The 20,780-nt window shown below is 32.5% G+C and overlaps 1 protein-coding gene across 2 annotated transcripts in view; it reads right to left on the bottom strand.

Annotated features, from left to right (window-relative positions):
- Nucleotides 1–20,780, bottom strand: part of LOC127734425 (uncharacterized) — a 74,066-nt gene that overhangs the window by 31,561 nt on the left and 21,725 nt on the right. For both annotated transcript variants that reach the window (XM_052244271.1, XM_052244270.1), the window contains 8 exons: nucleotides 16,294–16,420; nucleotides 14,766–14,993; nucleotides 12,323–12,470; nucleotides 10,575–10,638; nucleotides 9,264–9,340; nucleotides 7,993–8,173; nucleotides 5,753–6,184; nucleotides 2,673–2,789 (listed from right to left, as the gene is read on the bottom strand). In XM_052244271.1, the coding sequence (XP_052100231.1) occupies nucleotides 2,673–2,789; nucleotides 5,753–6,184; nucleotides 7,993–8,173; nucleotides 9,264–9,340; nucleotides 10,575–10,638; nucleotides 12,323–12,470; nucleotides 14,766–14,993; nucleotides 16,294–16,420 (1,374 nt within the window). The remainder of the gene's footprint in view (nucleotides 1–2,672; nucleotides 2,790–5,752; nucleotides 6,185–7,992; nucleotides 8,174–9,263; nucleotides 9,341–10,574; nucleotides 10,639–12,322; nucleotides 12,471–14,765; nucleotides 14,994–16,293; nucleotides 16,421–20,780) is intronic.

Genomic DNA, 20,780 nt, shown 5'->3' with positions numbered 1-20,780 from the left:
GGAGAAATAAAATAACTGTAAGAAAAAAAAATTGTATAAGAAAAAACTAGAGGCTCTCAAGAGCCTGTGTCGCTCACCTGACTCTACTTTGGTTTTAGAAATCATGTAAAGATAGATAAAAATCATAACAGATACCCAAATAATAATGATTGAGGCCAAATTTGGATTAATATTGGTCCCGTTATTTAATGAAATATCCTGGTGGCCATCTTGAACAGTAAATCAGTAACAAAGTAGCAACACATGGTCAGCACCTCATAAGGAACATTCATGCCATGTTTGGTTTCATTCCATTCAGTGGTTCTCTAAAAGAAGACATTTGTATGTATTTCCCATAGGGTCCTATGTTAAACTAAGTCCCCCGCTGGCGGCCATCTTGGATGATGGATCGGCTGCAAAGTAACAACACTTGGTCAGCACCTTATAAGGAACATTCATGCCATGTTTGGTTTCATTCCATTCACTGGTTCTCTAAGAGAAGACATTTGTATGTATTTCCCGTAGGGTCCTATGTTAAACTAAGTCCCCCGCTGGCAGCCATCTTGGATGATGGACTGACTGCAAAGTTACAACACTTGGTCAGCACCTTATAAGGAACATTCATGCCATGTTTTGTTTCATTCCATTCAGTGGTTCTCTAAAAGAAGACATTTGTATGTATTTCCCATAGGGTCCTATGTTAAACTAAGTCCCCTGCTGTCGGCCATCTTGGATGATGGACCGACTGCAAAGTAAAAACATTTGGTCAGCACCTCATAAGGAACATTCATGCCATGTTTGGTTTCATTCCATTCAGTGGTTCTCTAAAAGAAGACATTTGTATGTATTTCCCATAGGGTCCTATGTTAAACTAAGTTCCCCGCTGGCGGCCATCTTGGATTATGGATCCGCTTAATAGTAACAACACTTGGTCAGCACCTCATAAGGAACATTCATGCCATGTTTGGTTTCATTCCATTCTGTGGTTATCTAAAAGAAGACATTTGTATGTATTTCCCATAGGGTCCTATGTTAAACTAAGTCCCCCGCTGGGGGCCATCTTGGATGATGGACCGACTGCAAAGTAACAACACTTGGTCAGCATCTCATAAGGAACATTCATGCCATGTTTGGTTCCATTCCATTTATTGGTTCTCTAAAAGAAGACATTTTTATGTATTTCCCATAGGGTCCTATGTTAAACTAAGTCCCCCGCTAGCGGCCATCTTGGATGATGGATAGGCTACAAAGTAACAACACTTGGTCAGCACCTCATAAGGAACATTCATGCCATGTTTGGTTTCATTCCATTCAGTGGTTCTCTAAAAGAAGACATTTGTATGTATTTCCCATAGGGTCCTATGTTAAAATAAGTTCCCCGCTGGCGGCCATCTTGGATGATGGATCGGCTACAAAGTAACAACACTTGGTCAGCACCTCATAAGGAACATTCATGCCATGTTTGGTTTCATTCCATTCAGTTGTTCTCTAAAAGAAGTCATTTGTATGCATTTCCCATAGGGTCCTATGTTAAACTAAGTGCCCCGCTGGCGGCCATCTTGGATGATAGATCGGCTACAAAGTAATAACACTTGGTCAGCACCTCATAAGAAACATTCATGCCATGTTTGGTTTCATTCCATTTAGTGGTTCTCTAGAAGAAGTTCAAAATGTAAAAAGTTTACGCCGACGACGACGGACGACGCCGCCAGATGACGATGGACGACGGACGCCAAGTGATGAGAAAAGCTCACTTGGCCCTTCGGGCCAGGTGAGCTAAAAATTGAATCATAATTTCCTGTCAATATGCAAATCTACATAGTATGTCCTTATTATCTACAAAGTTTCATGAAATTCTGTTGTGTGGTTTCAGAGGAGTTGTGATGACAAACTGTTGCAAAAGTACATTGAAGCAAATAAGTTCAAAGGGGCATAACACTAAGAAAAAAAAATGAATCGTAATTTCCTGTCGATATACACAACTACATAGTATGTCCTTATTATCTAAAAAGGTTTCATGAAATTCTGTTGTGTGGTTTGAGAGGAGTTGCGATGACAAAAGGTTGCAGTAGTATATTTGGCAAATAAGTTCAAAGGGGCATAACTCCTGGAAAAAAAATTGAATCGTAATTTTTTGTCGATATGCACATCTACGTAGTATGTCCTTATCATCTGAAAAGGTTTCATGAAATTCTGTTGTGTGGTTTGAGAGGAGTTGCGATGACAAAAGGTTGCAGTAGTATATTTGGCAAATAAGTTCAAAGGGTGTAACTCCTGGAAAAAAAACTGAATCGTTATTTCCTGTCGATATGCACATCTACGTTGTATGTCCTTATTATCTGAAAAGGTTTCATGAAATTCTGTTGTGTGGTTTGAGAGGAGTTGCGATGACAAACTGTTGCAGTAGTACATTAAAGTAAATAAGTTCAAAGGGGCGTAACTCCTAGAAGAAAAATAGAATCGTAATTTCCTGTCGATATGCACAACTACATAGTATGTCCTTATTATCTAAAAAGGTTTCGTGAAATTCTGTTGTGTGGTTTGAGAGGAGTTGCGATGACAAGAAACAGGACTGACGGACTGACGGACGGACGGACGGACAGACGGACTGACGGACAGACGGACGGGTCAAAAACATTATACCCTCCGCAACTCATTGCGTGGGGTATAATTACTACAGTACAAAGTTTTACCTTTGGCTTTGTAATCTGATTGGATGCCCTTGCCAAAACCTTGTAGTCCCAAAACCCTGTATGCAGACCCATAAGTTTGGTCCTTTTTCACCATAAATTCTGTCACTATCTCCGTGTCTGTAAAACAAATGTGGGTATTATTTAATCGTTTAAAAGCATGCAAAATGTTCAATAATTACTACTGTAAATTAAAAAAAATATTTTTGAGAAAATTGCAAAAGGATGGGTTCCACATAACAATAAACAGCTGCGCCATGAGCGCATGATACGCCCGTCGTCTTGTGTGTGAATTTTTATGCAATAAGCATAAATAGTTTCTGACATACGGCGTGACATGCGAAAACCCCCTTTTTTTTTTTACAAAAAACTCAATATCTCTAAAATAAAATTTTGAATCAAAACCAAAAAGTATACAGATCTTTAGATTAATAAAACTAAGAAGTGTGTAAAATTTTAAGCAATAATCATAAATCTTTTTTGAGATACGGCGCGACATGCGAAAACCCCCCTTTAAAAAAAAAAAAAATCAACCTCTCAAAAATAAAATTTTGAATCAAAACCAAAAAGTATACAGATTTTAAGATTAATATAAATAAGAAGTGTGTAAAATTTTAAGCAATAATCATATATCGTTTTTGAGATACGGCGCGACATGTGAAAAACCCCTCCCCCTTTTTTAACAAAATACTCAATATCTCTAAAATAAAATTTTGAATCATCACCAAAAAGTATACAGATCTTAATATTAATATAACTAAGAAGTGTGTAAAGTTTTAAGCAATAATCCTAAATTGTTTTTGAGATACGGCGTGACATGTGAAATAAACTGCTTCGCTGAGCGCAGCTAGATACGCCCGCAGAGGTCCAACCCTGAACAGTTGGGGCAAAAATGGACACAATATTCAAGCTTGATTCAGGTCTGAATTTGGATTGTAATTAAATATTTGACATATTATAGGTTTCTGAATAAATGTAGTCAAAGAACTTAAAATTGGTTATATGAATTGAATTTATATTCAATTAAAGATTTCTTGCTGTTGTGCAATAGTCCCCAATACTTAGTAAATCTGTTGTCAGACTATAAACAAATAAAGTTCAATTAATTCTCAATGTCATATTTATGGAAATAAAAAGGGAGCTTACATCAATAGATATAAACAATTCACCAAAGCTTCATGAGAATTGGTGACAGCATTTTTGAGTTATTGTCCGAAAACTGGAAAATCACCCCTTTTTTTAATGAATAAAACCCCATAACTCAGAAATGTAAAATGTAAAATTTACAAAATTCTAAAGGGAGCTTACATCAATACATACAAACAATTCACCAAAGTTTCATACGAATTGCTGAAAGAATTTTGGAGTTTTTGTCCAAAAACTGGAAAATCCCCCCTTTTTTTATGAATAAACCCTGTAACTCAGAAACGTAAAATTTAAAATTTATAAAAATGGAAAGGGAGCTCATGTCAATAGATATAAACAATTCATCACAATTTCTTGCAAGTTGGTGAAAGCATTCTTGACTTATTGTCTGAAAACTGGAAAATCCCCCTTTTTTTAATGAATAAAACCCCATAACTCGGAAACGTAAAATCTAAATTTTATAAAAAACGAAAGGGAGCTCACGTCAATAGATATAAACAATTCACCAAAGTTTTATGCAAATTGGTTAAAGCATTTTTGAGTTAATGTCCGACATGTTGACGACGGACAGACGGACGGACAGACGGACGGACGGACGGACGGACAGACGGACAACGGTATACCATAATACGTCCCGTAAACGGGCGTATAAAAAAACACACACCTGTTTTAGTAACTAAGTCCTGTAACTCAAAAAGTTTTAATCTTATTTTCACCAAAAAGTATACAGATCGTTTGACCATCATAAGAAACAACTATGTTAAGTTTCATGAAATTTGGATAAGTCATTCTCAAGTTACGGTGCGACATGTTTACGCCAGACAGACAGACGGACAGACGGAGGGACAGAGGACATTTGTATACCATAATACGTCCCGTCAAAAATTGACGGGCGTATAAAAATCTTATTCTTAATTTAGATAGCATTACTTGTCTGCGTAAATTTGAGTTATCTGAACAATAAATCTCAAATGTTTGTCAATAATTAGTCCAAAAATAAAATATCAATAGCTTACATCATTTTTATCCTTAGGATTGCTTAATCAAAATTGATGTTGGAGCGTAGGAAGGATCTTCCAAAATACACCCACAACCATACATTAAGTTTGCATACAATCAAAAATTACCAATGACCCATGTTCAAATATGACTAGAGCTGTCCGCATAGCATGACTAATACCCACACCCCTTGTACATCCTTTGTAGTTGTTGCTGTGTAATTCAGTTTTGAGAAAATGACATTTTGAAATATTAAGCTTTCAGTCATTCATTTTATATAACCATTGCCTTTGTATTAGGTTAACACATCGTTACTGATAGGTCAATCTGACAGAACTATACTCAGGAACAAAGTCTAAGGTTTGTATACTGAAATTCAGATATAAATGCATCCATTTAAAATTGCGAATCCCTGATGACCGTCCCAAATGTGAGTCTTAATAAATGTGATTTCAGTTTCTGAATTTCCAGTATTTCCATTAGGTTTTACCTAACTCATTTAAAAATTTATGACAGTATAATAAGGGTGGACCAAACTTTATATACTTCATATTTTATTCTACATCTGTGTTTAAAATTAGTGGACTTTTTCTCCAGCAGAACATTTCAAGGTCAAATATCATACAAACAAGTCAATCTCTAAGTTCTACAGTACAATAGGTATGCAATGAACACATATCCGACAATGTTTTACTATCATAGGGGTCAAAGTCAAGGTCAGAGTTACCTGATTTTGATAGAAGACAAAATACCCATCCCATGATTTATCAGCATACCATGTTTGGCCAACATAAGTTCAATCCTACAAAACATATGCGCCTGACACAAAGCGGAATGGACAAACAGACGAGTAGACAAACAGACAAATCAAAGACAGACAGGGGTATAAAAATGACCTTCCTACCATTCCACATCCTTCTTAATGGAATAGCCCTTACCTAATGTTATTTTATTTAGTGACGATTCATTGGAACAAAGTCGACAGGAGTTTGGTTTGTCACAAATTGTTAAGCATGTTGTTGACTTGGAATTTGTTCCCGACTCAGTATTCTTCATGTGATGACAGTATCTACATGTGTGGCCAGAACAATCTTCACCACTGAGCTGACGTATGAAATGCAAGCAGAAGCTGCCATCTTTTTCTTTAACTGTTATAGTCTTCCCAGCAGCACACATCAAACATGGAAGAGTACATGTATAATGGCAGTAATTCTTTCTTATCAATTTACACATGTCACACTTCGCATGACCAAAGTTCATCACACTTGCCATCACGACTTTTGTTTTTAATGGAGAACATACTAAACACTCAACTCTGTTACAACTGTTCCAGTGTTGTAACATTAGCCTACTCCTAAAGCATTCTTTGTCTGAAAAAAACAAGAATATGAGTTAATGGGACACCACGCCACACTTGAACTATCCTTTGTCCATGTTCTGTGAACACTGAAATCAGGTCAGAATTGTCATTTATTTTAAAAAGTAAACTCAAAATGAACATGTAAACTAAGTTTCAAGTTGATGTGACCAAAGTTTCATGGAAAACTAACTGTAACCAAAAAATTTAAAATGATACTTGGTGGATGGACAAACAGATGACCAATAGACAGATGGACACAAAGACCAGAAAGTATAATACCCTTGAACTATCATAGGTGGGGCATATCAGTGATTTAGTTAGCGCCCCTCATTTTCGAAACAGTTTTCAAAATGATGAAAGTATTTCAAATCAATTTCATCACTTAAATTTGGAAAGTGTAAAAATATTTTCACATGAAAATACTATAATTCTACCTATTTTCATGTTTCTGACAAGTTTATGACCCTCAGCTAATTAATGTTTACAAAGTTGTGATTACAGGTAATCCGCTTATCCGATGGGTCACTAATCCATTAATTCATAAACCTCATAACTGACCATCATAATTGTTTTTCCCAGTAAAATCGGTCAGTCGGCATTTCAATTTCAATATTACTCAAACAACCACAATTTGCAGTTCCTTTATCGTAGTTTGGTCATTTAACCATAATTGTTTTCCCAAGAACAGTTCACATTTTAATTTCAATATTTCTCAAACAATCACAATTTGCAGTTCATTTTGTTGTAGTTTTGTCATATGAACCTACTCTCGTCATATTTTTATATATATATAACTTTTCATCAAAAACTTTCAACAATTTCAATTAAAAAGATAGAACTTTAATCAAAACATTCAGAAATATTTTCACAAGTCAAACGCGTTTCTTTACTTCTACACATATATTCAAGGTATTCTTATAAACTAGACACTCAAACGTGAAATACGAAATCATTTAGTATCAAATTTAATGAGAGAGACAAATATATTTCTTATTACGCAAATTAATTAAAAATGATAATTTCCTGCCTTTTGTTAAACACGAACTAATCCATAAATGAATCCGGATTCAATCTGAATTTATTATCCTCTTGTCACTTTCCGTTTGTATTTGGTTGAAAAATCAAAAGTAAACATGATCTATTCTTGATAAATTTACAATATACAGTCATTAGAATCGTTCCAACAAGGATTTGTACAAATCCTTGGTTCCAAGTTTATGAAATGAATTTCAAATATTGAATTAAAAGTTTTAACAGGAATAATGATTATTCAGTAAAATAGTCGTTATAAGTTCATTAATGCTGTAATTCCTGGTTTTAAAAAAAAAGAACCAAACTGTTGTAGATCAGAAATGTCTCCTAAAAATAACTGAAGTGAAATTGTGAACTAGATTTCCTGATCCTTGTTCTAATCTGCATATTTAAGCACCACATCAGTCAAATCATGCAATAACTGCTTAGCATGCCTAAGTCCTTCAAAGATGTATAGCTAGTAATATACGTCCTGGGTCCCTTGCTGTTACCCAAAATAAGGTTGATTTACATCTCTTGCAAAAGTGACTAAAGCCCTCAAAATCCTAGCTAAAACCCTGGGCATATAAACAATATACTTTTTCTCTCTAAGTTATTGTAAAGATTATAAAATATGGAAATTATCATTCTGATTATCAACAAGAAAAACACATTCTTTTATGGCACAACAATCTGAAATGCTTCATTTAAAAAAAATTAACAATATAGACATATTTTTTTTATGAATTATTGTTTAAAGCTACTGTTTTGATTTGTGTAACAAATTTATAAAAAAACAACAAATACTTTTACATAATCTTCCGTCTGTGCAGGATTGCATATGTGTCAGGAGAGACTTCAATTGTTTACATATTTGGTCGTTACAATTGATTTTTTTCTGTTGACAGTTGTAAGCATGAAGTAGATTCATCAAATATTCTTTTAAATTCATCTGAACCCATTTGTCCATGTCTGGAAATTCTGGCACCTAAATTAAAATAATTCTTCTTTAGCATATTTATAAAGATTTTTTTTTTAAATATCTATTTGATCTGCAACTGCCATCACAGAATAACTCCAAGTAAAGTATAATTCCTGTAATATTTTTAGCTCTCTGAAAAAAGGGAAATCTTTTTAGGAGATATATATCACTAACAGTTTTATCTAATGACATACATGACATACCGGTAAATGTATTAATTTAATAGGGAAATTCATTATTACAGTGGCCAATTATTATTTCTGATCGTCTGGTAAAGGCTTGTATTGAGCTCTGAAAATGATTATTGCACATTTAAGTGTCTTCTTTGCTAAAATGTTTTAAACTTTGGTTAGATTGGAGCAATCACAACCATTAACCTTCTCTCGTTTAATTAGCACTAAAACTCAACTATTTGTTACCAAATATTTTTGCATAAAAAAAGTGTTGTTTCGTATATGTCAACTGGTCAAACATTTCAATTTAAAGCAGGACATTATTTTAGTACTGAGAAATGTTGAACCAGATAAAATAGGTTATGTAGGTTCCAGTCATACAAAAGTTTTACCACAAAAACTTGCTTGTACACATAGAAATAATGAGTTATTCCATATACCTTCTACATATCAATTTTTTTTGGTTGTATTCTATCTATAGTGTAGCCACTTAAAACTATTAAATAGTGTGTTGCATATTCTCGAGGAAAATTAATTAATAGCTCTAGCATTGGGCTCAATTTCGAACTACACAATGGTTATACGAGCTGGAGTAAGATAATTTTGGAAGGTTTCATGTGATGCAAAAATAATTTTTGTCAATGGGATTCTGATATTCTTATATATGCCTTCATTTTTTCCTAAAAACTTTCTTTTTCATGGGATATTGCTTCCAGTTAATACAAATATTGTTAATTAGATCTCAGTTGCATTGTAGACAAGGACTTTTCCTTCATGAAATCAACATACATTTACAATGTCTTAAAGGAATCTTGATTTAGAAGGCAAACTTGAGTTTTTTCTCAAATTACATGTTAATGATAAGATTGAAACATACAAGATGTCAAAATCAAATATTACCGATTTGGATATTTCTGACTAACCTCTGATTGTTTATAGACTTCTATGATTTCATCTGGAATATCCTCAACATCTGGTAACATGTCAGAAATATCTACATCTGTAACAAATAATGTGAAAACTTGACAAATGCTAAAAATATTGTATTCATCTATATCTGATCAGGATTCAGCATTCAAACAATCTGGCTTGACCCATCACTTTAATTGTCCATTCAAAGACAGATACATTTCAGTCAATCACCTATTGTTACAATGATAAGTTAGGTTCATATGATATTGTTTGAGATTTTCCTTGATATTGGCCAGTAACAAGGAGTTTGATTTCTAGAATATTCTTTCAAGAGTGCAATTATAATTCTTTTTTCCTGCATAGCTTTTGTTCAAGTTTCAACATAGATATTTAATCAAGTATTTAATGGTTAGCAGAAACATTTAAAAAATAAAAGAAGAATGTGTCTGAGGACATGAATGCCCCAGCTCAAGCTTTGCAACTTTCCAAGTTGAAAAGGGACATAACTCTAGAACGGTAAATGACTCAAAACCCAAAGTTAAACTCTGTCTGCATGTTGTGCTTCTTAGCATTGTGAGAGTTTCATCAAATTTGGATGAGACAAACTTAAATTAGAGTGTGGAAACAAAAAAAATTGCAATTTTCCATGTTATTAAAGGGCATAACTCAAGATCAGTAAATGACTCACTGCCCAAATTCAAAGTCTGTCTGCTAGTTTTGGTTCTTAGCATTGTGTATACAAGTTTCATAAAATGTGGATGAGTAAAATTTAAGTTAGAGTGTGGAAACGAAAAAATTAGCAATTTACCAAGTTATAAAGGGGCATAACTCTTGAACAGTAAATGACTCGCTGCCCAAATTCAAACTCTGTCTGCAAGTTTTGATTTTTAGCATTGTGTATGAGTTTCATAAAAATTTGCACGAGGCAAACTTAAGTTAGAATGAGGAAACGAAAAATGGGACAGAGGGACAGTCAAGGTAACACTTAATGCCTCTGTTGCTACGGCGGAGGCATAAAAATTTTAATCAAGTCAACCAGAAACTAGAACTGTTGACAAACTCAAAAAAAGATACTCATGAGCCACAATATTATTAGTATTAAAGTAAATAAATATGATTATCTCACCTTTAACATGTTTGACTGGGATTGTATTTTCCTTTAAACACATCCACAAGAAGTGTTCTACAACTATGTAAAGTTTCATCAATATCAGACAGACATGCAGACGAACGGACTGGGTTATTTTTATATATCACCAAAACATTGTTTGCAGGGGATTATATAAACAAAATTGATAGTGTTAGGGAATTTAGATGTATACCTATGCAGTCTGTGTTGGATTCTTTTTCCTCTATTTCATTTTTACTACTACCAACATTAGAAAACTGAAAAAGAAAGGAATATCTTATAAATCATTAAAAACTATCAACAACCAATCTACCAGTCTAATCCTACAATTCCATGGCAACATTAAAGTAACATCAATTCTTATAAAATATTCAATTGCATCTACTGCAGGGCTTTCAAAAAAAAAAAAATATCGAATCCATTTTTAATCTCTTTAGACTTTATAAATTAAGGCAATCAAACATTGGGGAATCAAGGACATTCAGACAATAACTGACATGAAAACATGAGTACTTTCAATATGGATTCTGTGAACTGATATAAAGTTTGTACTTTAATAGTTCTGTCAACTGACAGTGCGTTGTTTGACCATCAGCAGATTTACATTTGAGCTTAACTCTTTTTTATCCCAATAACACACTGAAAGATTTTTACTTTGGTTTCAATACACAATGTTTTCTAAAACCGGATGTTGACTTGACAGCAGTAAAGATCAGAACAAAGACAGAATAGACAGATATGTCTTGTCTGTTGGCAGAAAATTCGAAATAAGACAATCTGATGGACAGCAACATTGCTAATCAATTTAAAGTTGCTTGACCATGTACTAGGCGGAAGGGCCTTGAAATAGTCGTCAAACTGATAGTATTACAACTTCATAGAAAATATCATTTATCTATCACAAGTGGTATACTATCAAACTAACTTAAGCAGAAAACTTAACATTGAAAATTGCTTATTAATTGAAAGTCACTGGACCTTGACCTAGGGGGAAGGGCCTCATAAAGTCTTCAAACTGATATGTACTGATAGTAATGCAACTTTATACAAAATATCATTGATCTATCACAAATAGTTCCTATAAAACTGACTTTAGCAGAAAACTTAACAATTGTTGATGCATCCTCAGCCGTCTAATAAGCAGCAACTATGTCTAGTTTTCTGGGACATTCGTAGCAGGCGAGACAAAAACTAACATCCATGTATTTTTGTCAAGCAGCGAGTTTAAGTCATTCTCTCCACGTTATTTCTTCAAGTAAAAACTGTGGATTCATTGAGTTTTGTGGGTACCAATTTTGTGGATTGTTAAACTTTTAAATTAGTGGTTTACCTATAACCACTAATTCCACGAAAAATGGTATCTCACCAATAATTATGAATCCACAGTACTTGAAATGAACATAAGATACATGGTATGAATTATCTAACAATACATTTATTATCATATTGAAAGTATTTGGATGCACAATAAAATTTCACACATGTGCGGACTTGTACTTATGTAGAATTTTTTTATCAGATAAGTTGTGGTTAACAATTTCAAAAAGATTGATTGATTTCCAATACTTTATAGTTTCCCTGTTAGGCTAACAGGTAAATCTTAGCTGTCAATCAACCAACTTATCTTCAAAGTAATAATTACTTTGGTGAGGGGGTATTCAATTAGGGCTTATTTTATAGTAATTACTCCTATTTTTTTTTCTCTGAAATATATTAAAGTGGCAAATCTAAATTTGATGACTGCTTAAGCAGTACACCAGCAAGTCAAGAATAAATTCTATAAGTCACGACCGGAAAATATGACTTTTATGGAAGCCATGATCTACCTCATGTTTGATGTCATTGGAATATTCAGTATGTTATTTACCATAATATGGAGATGAATAGCTAGGTGTCATTAACAAATATTTTAAATTCAATCTGAAAATAAAATTATTTTACCTGTGTGGAAATTTTGATTAATTTTCTCAGGATCACTGCCCCTAATAAACATGTCTTGGTTTTTACTGAAGGATCCTTCATAAACTGGTCAATCTGTATTAACTTCTCAAAGCGAAAAAGCATCACATCCAACGGTTCTTCATATGGGCTACAATTGGAGATAGTTCAAATAAATAAGTCTGCAATTCAATACTGCCTTCATCATTCACTGACAATATACCATGGATTCATTTATTTTCGTGGATACCAATTTTCGTGGATTCAGGTAATACTGCATTTTTGTTTATATTTGATTTCATGGTTTTGCCAAAGTATCCATTCAAGCCTATAGAAAATGTGTACCTCAGTTGATATCCCACAAATAATATTGAATCCACAGTACGTTAGTTTTGCTCTACCTATAAATTAAAAATAAGCTAAATGCGACCCACACAATTTATTATATTTTCAAAATAGCTCAATAAACCTTTCAGTCCTTCAAGCCTGTGGCATTTTGACGAGGAAGCAAGACATAGCAATCTCACATTTCAGCAGTGTTGGTGGCAACATTTAGGTTTGGTTGTGGTTGGAAGTTTTTTGTAGATATCAATAACTTTGTCAAACCTTCTAGAAAATTTTATATTAATTGAACAGAAGTTTATTATGATCAAAAGACGATATCCAGAGTAAAGATTTGAAAATATTTTAAATTTTTTTGCCATATTTTAACCCTTAGACTGCTACGCGCGACTATTGTCGTTCCGATAAAGCAGTCCGCTACTGCTACGCGCGACTATCGTTGTTTTCCGTATCTCATTTGTTTACACAGTTACCATGGAATGGGCGGAGTCAATATTCATGAGATTGCGGCAGTTCAGACTTGTATGGATTCTGATTGGTTAAAATTCGGCATACTTTCGAGTTTCTCTTGACTTTAAATCAGGTATAAGCGAAGAAACCGAAAGTGAAAAATTTAGATGAAAAATAACAAAATGGCGGAAATTGTTTGGAGTGATGGCCAACACGTTCAGAAGTATTTCAATGATAACGATGTAACAGCGGCGGCCAACTTAAATAATTTGGACTAGAATCAGAAGATATAATAGATGGAAATAGAAATATTCTAGCAAAACTGCGAACAGAAGACTTTTAAAGCGGGAACCACAGGGATTCCCTAGACGATGTTCGAAATGGATGACATGAAACAGGATTTGCGATGTTTATCATTGCGCCTTTCAACTGTGAATCAATATTGATCACTGACATCGATAGATTCAAACATTATGTTTGTCAAGATTATTTATTGACGAAAGTTATATCAATGAACTTGTTGTTAAAACATATTTGTACATGGAAGTAAAAGTCGAAAGTCGGAAGGAAAATACCGGAAAATAGTTGCATAAAAAAAACGTTGGTCCGAGAAGAAACTTTTTTCTTTTGATAATCGCAATGGAACTAGTTCTTAAAAGAGATTTTTAACAATATTGGTTCAATTCTGAAGTCATGGATACTTTTGAAAAGTTTTTACATTGATGGATTCGTGTTAATAAAACATGAAAAAAATAAATTTACCTTTGTTTACCTCTATTTGCACCTGTACAGGTAATAAATGACCAGAGACTCACACAAAAATAAAATAAATAAAAAATACAGAATATTACAATACTTTTTTATATAACTTTTATTGATGAATATTCAATATTTACAAAGATATTGCAATTATAAGTAAACATGTTTATTTCATCAGTGATTAAAATTTTATTCAGCAATACACAAAAGTACAATAGAAATGAATGCAGCAGTCTAAGGGTTAATAATAAATGGACTTAGTTTTTTACATTGTTAACATTAATATAAAGTCTAGCTTTTCAGACATCAATAACTTTGTCAAATCTGCATGGAATTTTATGAAATTTGGACTGAATTTTTTTTTAAAGCAGTATTCAAAGTAAAATTTTGAAAATATTTGTTTTTGTATGTTACTGTTTTTTTTGCAGTCTATATTTAGTTACTGTCTGGGGTTAAAAGTTTTTAGACATCAATTTACATTGCCAAACCTTCATAGAATTTAATCAAACTGTGACAGAAGCTCTTTAATGTTTAAGAGATAATGTCTGAATAAAAATTTAATGTATTTTTCTTATTTTTCCGTATATTACTGACATGTGTGGACTTGCAGTTTAATATCAATTATTTACATTCTGGGTTACATTTTTTTTAGACATCAGTTATTTTGTTAAACCTTCATGGAATGTTATGAAACTTGGAAATAAGCTTCTTCAAGATCAAAAAAATAGAATTTGAAGAAAAAGGTTTAATTTTTCTGTATTTTACTGATATATGGACTTTTTGTCAATGAACATTTCACTTTTAAACTGACCGTAGCAATCCCAGCCGAGACACACAGTTCAATGTTTGTTTATATCCCTTACTACATTTGATATATCTAAAATGCTAAACATACCTTTGTGATAAAGGCACTTTCTGACTGTATAGATTTTCTAAATTTGCAGGTGTGTTTTGCAAAAGGCATGCTAACACTGGCTCATAAAAAGGTGCTTTCTTGTTTTCTCCTAAATAATCTCTAGGATTGAAATTACCAGCTGTCTTCAAAGAAACACTTCTCATGGTAGTTTGCTGGTCTTTAAATATAAACTTCTGAATCACACTTCCATCAGCATTAGATGATCTTCTAAAATAAAATCAATAAAATGCAATGAAAACAAACACAAAGTTTCCCTAAAAAAAAGACAGGGTTCAATCATCATCTGTCTTTCCCTTCCAGTTTTTAAATCAAACATACATATATAAAGAATGATTCAATCAAACATACAAATATAAGGCATGCTGAATCAAACTGTCCAAGCATAACACTTAAATATGGAGACCCTGATTATACTCGTACAAATAAATAAGCTCATGGTTATACTAGTACAAATAAACAAGCACAGGTAATAGGTTCTATAATAGGAACAAGAGGCTGCACACGCCTTTTCATGCTCAGTATACCCCCACTCGTAATTCAAAGTATCAGAAAACAGAAAGAAGGTGTCTGACAGATCCAAAAAAGAATTAATATGTTTCAACTTTATTCATATACATTTCTAACTTATTTCTTATGCTAATAATACAATGTATGTGTTTCATAATAGATCACAATTTTCTATCTCTTAAATTTACAAATTCTTCCAAGACTTCCAACTATTTTTTTTTAAATTGTAGCTTTTTATAAATATATCATATGTAAGATATCCAGAAGGACTCGTCATTTATCTATCAGATTCTACTATTGTTCTACAGGAAATAGTGAAGAATCAATTTTCCTACTCCAACAAAAAAGCCGGAAAAATAATTTTGACATTTTGCAAGATAGCATTTTTTTCAATAACTGAAATGTTAAGTACAAAAATTAAAAATATTGTTGGTCAATTCTTACAGACTTTTGAAAGTTGACCCTTTGAAATATTTGAACATTCTATTGTTTACTCTCTTGTTAAAATTTTCTTTCTATTCATGCAAAAGTGGTTTTATCCATAAACAAAGAATTATTTGAATCTGGAATAATTTTGAATTCTGGAAAATTGATTTGAAATGTATAATTAAACTAACCCAACTAAATAGGGTTAGCCATGCACGCATGGCTAGGGTTCAGGTTACTTTCACTAATAGTTCAGTATGAACTAACTAACTAACCCCCTTAGCCATGCATGGCTAACCCTCCTAAATTGGGTTAAGTTTCATCCTACATTTCTTAACAATTTTCCAGAATTCAAAATTATTCCAGATTCAAGTAATTCCTTGTTCATATATTATCTCTACAAAATCTAAGAATTTTGCACAATGTGTAGCTTGAAAAAAAGCTCTGTGACCAAAACGTTTTCTATCATATCTGAAACAAAAAAGTGTAATATATTAACTAAATTTTGGCAAAGAATAAAAAAAATTGTTTTCAAATTAGACCAAATTAGAATTCAAAGATGTTAAAGGCTTACTTGTTAATATCCAGTGCAACAGTGAGTATGTCATGTCGAATCTGTCCTTCAAATGAAGACACAAACAGGCTAAACCATCTTTCAACATCTAACCTAAATGACATTGATGACGGGCTAAGTCTTGGACCTGAAATATACACTATTATCACAGAAATGTTTTCATTTCATACATGTAGCAAATAGAACATTAAAATTACAATTAAAATTTAAACTTTGAACACCTGGTTTATAAAAGGCGTAAAGAAAACTTAATTTATCATGGCATATGTATACAAGATAAAAAAAAAACAATATGTATGTACAGTCGAACCTCATTGACGTTGTGTCGAACTCGGTTGTGTCGAAAACTTGGATGAGTCGAAGTTATTTCTCTGTCCCGGTAAAATTCCCATTTGATTAATTCATAATTACCTCTGATGAGTGGAACTCGGTTGATTCGAATACTCAGTTAAGTCGAGTAAATGTTATAGTCCCGTCGATGTAATATCAATGTAAATTGACCCCGTTGTCTCGAAGTTCGAAAGTATGAATTTTCGAAAAATGGAGACCTAATGATAAATATTCAAATCAGATGTATTTCTTATGTAACCTAATCATTTTCAAAAGAGATTAAAGCTGAGTAAACATACTTGTTTGTATAACAGTTAAAATGACATGCTTATTGTGACCGGTAATTAACACCTTTGTTGATCGTTCAAGCGGAACATTAGTGTGTTGAACATATTTCACCTGACATAAAAACAAAACGAATTTAAATGACCAAAGCCATGATTTAATGAATCGTTAGAATTAAAACTCATTAATAACAATAAATAAAAGGATTAAGACATTAGGATAAATTCATAATAATTTAATGTAAAGCAGACGATCGCATCAGAGACCGTTCAGAACTTATTTCGCTCCATGAGTGATTTCATAATTTATAGTGACTGACCTTTGTAAATATTTGTGTAGACTATTGATTCTATTTGTTCATGATTTGTATCTGTACTTGTGTTTTTAATTGTGAAGGACAAAAAAATATGGAGATTGAATACAAAATCATAAAGGGTCATATTGAAAAACGGCACACTGTTCAAAGTATATCTAGTTTACACAAATCTCATACAGTATTTCATGCAGTCCAAATTTATGACGATACATTCGACCTCGGATGAGTTGAATCTCGGATGAGTCGAATACTTTGGTCCGGTCCCTTCGACTTCAACACAACGAGGTTCGACTCACTACAAACCAGTAAAAGTCTGAAATGGCCTATATCTGTACTCGACTGTACTGATTTTTACTCGACCAGTCTGAATTGGTCTGAATTTTACTCGACATTACTCGACCCCAGTCTTAACCATACTCGACCGTACTGATTTGTACTTGACCCTTATCTTTGCCATTGAAAATAGTCTGAACTATTACTCGACCAGTCTGAAACAGTTTTAACCCATTCTCGACCTGTACTCGACCAATTTTTTCAGTCTAAACCATACTCGACCAAAGGTCTGAACAATGCTTGACCAGTCTGAACCATACTTGACCAAAAAACCTATACTTTTTTTTAATTTTAGCTGTTAAAATTAATTTCTTTTTTTCTGACATGACAACAGCCACAATAAAATAAAGATATATATAAAAACATATTTTTACATCCTTACATGATTCTCAGATTTATCAAATAGATAGTTAAATTGAATTATCTTATATAATAATTTAATTATATTAATTTAAAAGTTTTAGAGTTTTGTTAAAAAAAAAGATTTTCTTTTAACTAAAAACCACACCTTTACTGAGGGTAATAAAACCTTATTAAGGTGCTTCTTGTTTGGCATGTGTTTTTTTTTTTTTTTTTAACTTAATTTTCCTAAATTCCTAAAGAAAAACTATATAGGTTTCATGGTTACATACAATAGTTATATAATTATCTATTTAATGAGGTAACAACAGCCAAAAAATCACTGAAATTGTTTAACTAATATTAGAAATATATCTATTCTTATTATAATTTGGGATATATCATATATAATATATATCAAAAAGGGATAAAAAAATTAAAGAAATAGATAAAATTTTCTTCTGATTAGTGGAGAAATTTAAAGTAATACCTCCTGCTTCGGGCAAACTCATTAAAAAGATCACACCTGGTCAGAGAGTATTAAGTTATAGATATTTCATATCTTTTGAATAGTTTTGTGGTGTTTCGTAAATTATACCATAGCTTTTGTTGAAACCCCCGGCAATAACCTCACGAGACGAAGTCGAGTGAGGTTGCCGAGGGGTTTCAACAAAAAACTATGGTATAATTTACGAAACACCACAAAACTAACCAAAATATATGAAATATCTGTTTTAACCTATTGCATATCTTGTTGTTTAAAAATGTGTATTTCATATATTTTTGTTTATTAACTTCAAAAGTAATTTTGATAAGAATCGGTCAAATTACCCTTTTAGGACCTTACACATTAAGCTCCGCCTACTTTCTAAAATACGCACGGGCTTCTGAAACAGCGGGAAAATCAGTTGGACAGGATTTTTCGACAGCGATGGATGCACATCTACATTGGTGACAGGTAACGTTACAGACTAAAAACTGTTGAAGGAATTATATGTTCTCCATATGGACGCAAGATATAGTTTGAAAGATTTCTGGACCCCAGATTTAAAGTTGAACTGCAAAGGGTTAGTTTTTTTTTATGTTATCAAGATATTTGAAATGTTTTGAAGTTTTTGGTATTAATTTATAATTCTGTGGAAATTTAATTCACAAGAATCTTTCTGAGAGTTTGGATGAATTATTCCATGTTTTAATTTGTACCAGAATCCCAAATTGTACATTTAATTTAATTTAATTAAAACGGATTTCAAAATGATCACGATTAAAGATCATTAAAAATCACATGTAGACTATAGATAATTTAAACAAAAAGTTCACCTTTATTTAGAGTTACCAGACGCTTTCTATTCTTAACAGCCCAACATTATAGTTATTACTTAAGCAAATAGTTAAATTAAGATGTATATAAAATCGGATACGGATCCAGGATTTTGAAAAGGAGGTGGGGTCTAGCCATCCAACGTTTGGAGTAATAATACGAAATATCTATGCATTTACCATTCTTGAAAGGGGCATGCCTTCCCCCTCCCTCCCCCTTAAAAAAGCCGCCACGGCAAATTTCAACCTTTACATGTAGCTATACAGTTGAGCCTAAGATACTACAACCCAATTATAAATCTCAATAACCGAAAATCGAATTATATTTTCAAGTATAATACAATAATATATTTATGTATACTTTTTTTTTAAACTTTGTTCTTGAATCGAATTTTCGTTCATTTAAAAATATAGGACAACGGAGTTGGTGTATGTGGGTTCGATTCCCACCCTAGGCATTCATTTATATCGGCTGGTGTAAAGCGGGCAGTTTAGCTTAGTGGCCCCACACTGACTCTGTTGTTCCTATCTCAAAAAATTCAGGCGGCCTCGGATAGGCCTTGCTATCTTTCTTTTTTTCTTTTCGAATACCAAATACAACAAAACCATGGTATAATTGTGAAAATTATACCATAGATAGCTATGGTATAATTTTCGGTTATTGAGATTTATACTCTTGTTGCATTCCCATAGGTTACATTGTACAACTATAGGTTAATTTCTAATTAACATTCATTAAAAATTGCAACATCCTGTAAAACTTAAATCGCAAGGCCTTTTGAATTCACTAGATAAGTAATACACAAGTTTAAGAAAAAAGGGCTTTCTTTTTACCTGTAAAACACACATGTACTGAGGTAAATAAACCTTATTAAAGTGCTTCTTGTATGCCATGTCTTTAATTTTAACAAAAGTTATTTAAATTTAATTGAAATAAATTTTTTCTGCAACTTTGGAACACATTTCCTTTTTTAAATGGTTATCAAGGATTGCTATGGAAGTTCTATTATCATGATTATATTAAATTCTTGGTTTTACAAATCAAAGGTGTGATTTTTAAAATTTATTAAGTTGCTTATACTATTTCAAATATATTTTAATAAAAAAAATGTTCGCTGCATTATTAACTAAACTCAACTGACACCATAAATCTATACAAGGCTTAAGTAAATGGTGAAAATTGTCCAGTAACCATAAAATATATCTGAAACATTCAAAAAAATTTGAATAACATTGAAAATATTAGTCACAATTCAGTTTTGAGATTATTTGATCAGCTTGTTTTATTTTTATTTTAAGTGTTGATAAATATGGTGTTGAATTTATATTATGTTTATTGTGAAATTTTGGTTTCAATGCCATATTGAATACATTTTAAATTTCAAATTGTTGTTCAAATTTCTAGCCAGGGGAAATAGCTGTTAAAAACAGTTCCTAAATTGATGAAATACAATAGATAGATACAAAAATTAGGTCTAGGTTGGTTAAGACTTAGTTGAGTATGGTTCAGACTAGGTCGAGTATGGTTCAGACTAGGTCGAGCATGGTTCAGACTAGGTCGAGC

Source organism: Mytilus californianus, unplaced genomic scaffold, assembly GCF_021869535.1.
Source record: "Mytilus californianus isolate M0D057914Y unplaced genomic scaffold, xbMytCali1.0.p SCAF_3, whole genome shotgun sequence".
In the NCBI taxonomy this organism is placed as follows: Eukaryota; Metazoa; Mollusca; class Bivalvia; order Mytilida; family Mytilidae; genus Mytilus; species Mytilus californianus.
The sequence above is the reverse complement of the archived record's forward strand: the minus strand, read 5'-3'. Positions and strand labels throughout refer to the sequence as shown.